Here is a 6054-nt window from a genome sequence, read left to right on the forward strand (position 1 = left end):
AACTAATTGCTCAGCGACTTGTGTCTGATTCAGGTTTTTTTCAGGAGCTCGAACAATTTCCAACTTTTTGTAACAAGAGAAACAGTGGAGATTTTCAGTGTTTGTTTATATGCCATTTTGTAACAATGAGGTGCACTCTGGGAAATCAGAATACAAAACGAGTCAATGTATGATGGCGGCTCTGGAAAGGTCAATTTACCTGAAGACACTCTCGCGATGATAAGTCGCATTTGAAAAAATTGAATTAACCATTTGAATTTAAGTTTGATGATGACAAGTTGTCAGGTTACAAAACAGTACAGTGTCAGTTGTCACCGAATCGCTAGCGGTGCCAAAAAGGTTATTTTAAGTTCCTGTTCCTTTAGGCAGAGCATTTACAATGGGAAAAATCTGTTTCACCACAAGGGTGTTCTCCTAGGCAAAGTGTTTTCAGGAGGTTTTCCTATAGGCGGTGACTACTGTACTACTGATCACACCTCAAAGTTATTTGCACTCATGTGCTTCTGCCAACTGTAGATGCTACAAGTAATCAGATCAGATAAGTAATGCCTAACTGCAATAAATTACCCAGAAAAGTAATACGATTACACACAACTTATTACTGTAACTAGTTACTTCAGCAACACTTGAGATGACCTTCATTGGTGGGGCACTACAATGGGAAGGCAGTAGCAACAATGGTAGAATGGTACCACAGTGGTAGCATTTTCATATTTTGACATCACAAGTGTATGAACCAATACAAAGTTAGAATCTATCACAGGGCCATGGTATAAACTAGCACATACCAGTCCTTGTGATCTGTTAATATGTTTTTGCTAGTTTCTAATTCCCTGAGTGTGTAATTCTCTGTAAAGCACTTTGTGATGATGGTCCATTATGAAAGGTGCTATATAAAAATAAAGATATTATTATTATTATTTTTCCTGAATTCCATTCTACTGTATAATTTCCTGTTTGTTTTTTTTTTTTCCAAATTGAAAAAAAACTGTTTATCTCTCTTTTTCTTTTTTACAGAGAGAATTCCCTGTTCCTGAACAGTACAAGACCATATGGGATGGGTCAAAATTGGTGACAGAACCTACCAAGATGGCTGGCTAAATTCACAATGTGTTATTGCAACACAAATGTTTTAAATGTTCATATGAAAAGCTAAATGATGAGATGCATAACTCCAGGATACCATATCCAAGTAGTTATATGTATTAGAAGTCTGGTTTCAATGATTCCTTGGTTTCCTATCATTTAAATGTACCTTCTATTATATATGAACAAACTATTGCATGTATGCAGTACCTACAGTAATTGTTAAAAGACACAGGACACATAATCACACTTAAGGCTCAGTAGATTAAATTTAATATTCAGTTTAATATATGTGAGCAATGTGTCCAATATGGATATGATGCCTTGTGTAAAGCAAGTCGTCTTAGAACAGCAGAAACAACCTAAAGGTTTTCCTAAGGAAGGAAGACTGTTCCATATTATGGAAATGCTCTTAGGAAAAGACCTCTGGTGACTAGTCCAGTGAAATGGTACCCTTGTTTAACAGAAAGGTAGTCGCTCGTTTCAGTTTTATAAGTCTGGATAAACCTGTTTTAGGTAGCTCACAATATAAAACGTTGTTTTTAAACCTTGTAAACTTCACTGAATGTTATGTGCTCAACAAGTTGGCTATACCTCTACCTGCATTTTTAAAGATTAGTTTTGTATACCGTGTCCTTATGGAGGAAACAATGGTTAACAAACACATTATTTTCATGTACAATACTTCTCCAATGAAAATCATTTTAACATTAGTCTTGTATAGATGTGTGCCATATTTGCCATTGTGTTGTGTTTGGCATTTTACCACCACCTGTATAGCATTGTTTATATTCCACTAATAAGTTACATTTTACACACACACACACACAGTGCCAGTGTTTAAACTGCTATATTGCAGTGTACTTAATTTGCACAGAGATCAGAACAAATATACTTTAATAAATCCTCCAGCTTATGTCAGATGCTTTTAGTGTATTGCTTTGGACTAGTGTTACAGAAAAGGTAGACGTGATGTGTTGCATGTTACAGTGTGTAACCTTTGCTATAATAAAGAATTATTTTTTTTTTCAATCTGTTGAATCATCGGTTACCATATTTACTGTAGTTAGATGTATAGTTATATAAGGTTTCTCTTAAGCACATTGTACATGCAAAATGCAATATGCTTTAAATCGCAGCTCTATCTAGCAATAAACATTTAAATTAGCAAACTTTTGCTAGCATAGTGTTGCCGATTGTGTATATATAAATCGGCCATGCATTGTAACAGGTAAAACGTATCTGGTAATAAACGCACTGCATACTCCAGTATAGACTGACGGCATATTAACTTCTAACTAACATATTGTCTCCAGATTTTCAAATAAAACCAAGTCATGATTCAATATTCAATGTGTTTGTGTATAAAATGTGTTTTTGTTTTTAAAGAATAAAGATTTTTTTCACAATTATCTAAATCACGCAAATACAATGTAAACTGCAACCAACATAATTGCAATATGAAACCAATGACCCTTTTTATCTTGTTATTCCCCCATCACTCATTCTAAATGATGTCTGCCTTTACCTCCCCCTAAACCCGTATATGTAGTCTTCATACACAAGCAACAGGTAGATATAAATACTACCAATTCTTTATTAATTGAAAGATAACTCATTGTATACCAAGCATATATGAATCAAATATCTTGCAGCAGTCTGTAAAGCTATACAAAAACATACCAGTTAAGGTCCTCTTTTGTGATCCTCCACTTTTTAGAGCAATTGAATAGACCCTGTTCATCTCTAGTTAAAAAATATATATGTATTTAAAAAACAATAACCGTACCCATCAAGGGGTGAAAAGGTGCATAACCTTGAGCCCAGGTTTTTACATGAAATCCAGTTGGTCTTCATATTTAAAAAAAAAAAAAAAAAAAAAAAAAAGTGCCTTTTCCTGTGCAACTGGAGACAGTTAAGTTCTTGTGAAGTATTGCATTGCACTATGGGAAATATGCATACTGTACATGGTGTTGCTGTAGAAATGCACTGTGCACTTCACACATGAATAAAAAAAAAGTCACAGACAGTTACATCCATGATAATACCATGGTCCATTTATATTTAGAATTACTAAACAAAATGTTTCAGCTAAGAGCCTTTTTTGAGTGCTGAAAGGAGTTTGATTTATATCCCATTCAGTCAGTCACAGCATGCACAATTGTACCATGTTGTTGCCTATCTGTATCTATTGTATAATGCATGTTTTTTTTTTTTCAATGTTATGGCAGGGTAACTTCTCAAATTCCCTACAGTTCACACAAACTTTGAAAATGTCTACAAATGTAATAAAACAAAATGTGTAATGGAAGGGGATATACTGGGTGATGTGGACTCAACCCTCAATTGGTAAAGTGGGAAGGATCTCTTTATGGTCACATTAAGAGGAATGTGCATTCAGTATGCATGTTTTACATGTGGACATATTAAACATTAACCCTGCAGAGGTGTTTAAAAGTAAATTATGTAAAATGTATATATGATCGTTTCGAATGTAAAGAGGAGGGAAAAAAATTAAGGCGAGGGTAGTAGGTTTTGCGATTTATTATTTACGTGAGAATCAATTAATTGGAAAATCTTTAAATGTACATGAATAGTAATGGCCATTGTTATTTTTTTCCAACGCAGTTAATATTAATGTTTCACTAATTGGTACTTGTTAAATAGGTACTTGTGGGCCCATCTCTGTAAAACAATATAAACACAAGCCTTAAAAGACACATCAATAAAGCAGACTCAAGCAAAGAGCTTCAGAGAAATACAAGTTGCTGCAGGCTTGCATTTCTTTTCTCCAGGAGATGGCAGTATTGTTTATGTTTTTTACTCACTGCATTATTTTTTATGAAAGACTACATGGGCTATTCTGTGACTAAAACATGAGATGTCATATGTAGCAGTTCATTTGTACAGTATATTTTCTTTAGACCCTTTGTTATTGTCTTGACTCCGTGATAGGGCTGCCTACCTGAGACATGAAAACGACGTATTGTTTGCAGAATGCAGTACAACACAGAGCATGGGTTATCCACAAGCATCAGCCATGTTAATAACAACAGCAGTAACAGAATGCCAGGCAGAACAGCTCAAACGTATTACCACCTGATTAAACTAATCAAGACACAATTCTGTTTCTTCAATACAATATCAATTGGTTGTTGATATTATTCACCAGCTTCCTGGGTGGACACAGATTTTCTGATGGGAGTTTTAAACAAACAACTTCCATGTTTGTTGTATTTTAGGTGTTACCATATATACTTCCATATAGAAAATATTTTGCTACCTGTCGCAGAAAATGCATCTACTCAGCTTGCTAACTATTTGGCAATACTAGAAACCTTTTTATGAGAAAAGTGTGGACATTCCTGATTGCCTTGAGTTTTGGTTCCAGCAAAGAAAAAACTTGGCCAAGCTCTATCTGCTGCCGAGAAAAATATTCAGTGCACTTGCATCAAGCGCCGCAATACAGCGAGTATTTAGTCATGGAGGGAATATGCGTGCGACCACATCGATCATGTTTAAGTGACAGGATTCTTAGTGACTCGTCTTTTCAAAGTGCAATACGCGTGTGAGTCTTCAGTTATATAAAGACTTGATTTAAGCAATTAGACACTCAGCACATAATCTGTATTGAGGAAACGTTAGATTATTAGGAGGCTGTCTCAGTGATTAGTATGGTATATTCTCTGGGCAATCCCTTTGTTTATATATGACGTGGGTGAATAAAACTGACTTAAATTCGATTGTTTATCCTTTCATTATATATTGATGTTGTTTTAATACAGCGTTGAAATTGACACCCTATAAAACTATACTATTGGTTGCTACCTGAATTTAACTTTTGTTATTTATTTCAATGCCCGCAAAAATGTGAGAACACATGCAAATTCATTAAATTATTGCGGGTGCTTTAATAATTCATTTATTTTACTCCATTTTAGTTATAATTGAGCAGTATAGTAATTGTATTTTAAAATACCCGAGTTGTTGTTTTCACTGGACTCGACTCAAACATGGCTCGAGATTGGGACTCGGACTCGACTCGACTCGGTTCAATTGGGAAATGACTCGGATTCAGCTCTGGACCTTGGCACTCTGGACTCGGACTTGACTCTACTCAATTTATTTTGGAAATGACTCCGACTCGAACAACTGTGACTCGATTCCGGCTGTGCTGAAAAGTACAGAATAAGAAATAGCACAGTTCACTGATTAGTGGTAATAACAACCTCCACTGAATGCTGATTAAATAATAGCGGCATATAATAATGGCTACTTTAATTTTTCCTTGTTCATATTTTATGTGTTTTTAGCTAAGCACTGTGTTATGGATTGTAATAGCTAATGTATATCACAATTAATTCCCCCTGTTATAAAGTCAGCAAACTATTTGATTTTTTATTTTATTTTTTAAACTTTTAGTTCTTATTTATTCGGTGATTCATTAAATGAGTTCTTTCAATTCCCACCTCGATGAGAAGGGACTTTTTTATAAGTATTTTTACTACATTTTTTAAATAACACATGGTTAGTAATACATTACAGACATATTTTGAATTGTATAACTAACCTTCACACAGGTATAAATCTAAACCCACAACGCATACTTTAAGTAAAGAAGCTACGTGCTGTCCCGAAAGCTAACGTACATACTTTCGATAAGTACTGATACAATTGATTATCACAAAAAACTTTATTTATACAATGTTTTTGACGTAATTACTATACCTTTAAAAGTCACAGAGTTGTGGACTGTACCATGATTTATTGTGAAAGCGGGGGTGCTTTTAACGGCATATGGTAATAGTGTAAAGTATTGAGTGACTACGGTACTTACTTATAGGAGATTACATTGTTAAAATATAGATGCAAATATGTATATATGAAAATTATAGTGTATACTTTATAATAAAGGTTACACAAATGCGTCCTTGTTCACGACTTGGAAACGCCAGGCCAGAATTTCCT

At 34.5% G+C, this 6054-nt stretch overlaps 1 protein-coding gene across 2 annotated transcripts in view; it reads left to right on the plus strand.

Annotated features, from left to right (window-relative positions):
• LOC121313345 (adenylyl cyclase-associated protein 2-like) overlaps positions 1-2888 on the plus strand; it is a 68728-nt gene extending 65840 nt beyond the window's left edge. For both annotated transcript variants that reach the window (XM_041245762.1, XM_041245761.1), the window contains exon 13: positions 1018-2888. In XM_041245762.1, the coding sequence (XP_041101696.1) occupies positions 1018-1101 (84 nt within the window). In that variant the 3' untranslated portion in view covers positions 1102-2888. The remainder of the gene's footprint in view (positions 1-1017) is intronic.
• The last annotated feature ends 3166 nt before the right edge of the window (positions 2889-6054 follow it).

Source organism: Polyodon spathula, chromosome 3, assembly GCF_017654505.1.
Source record: "Polyodon spathula isolate WHYD16114869_AA chromosome 3, ASM1765450v1, whole genome shotgun sequence".
NCBI lineage: Eukaryota > Metazoa > Chordata > Actinopteri > Acipenseriformes > Polyodontidae > Polyodon > Polyodon spathula.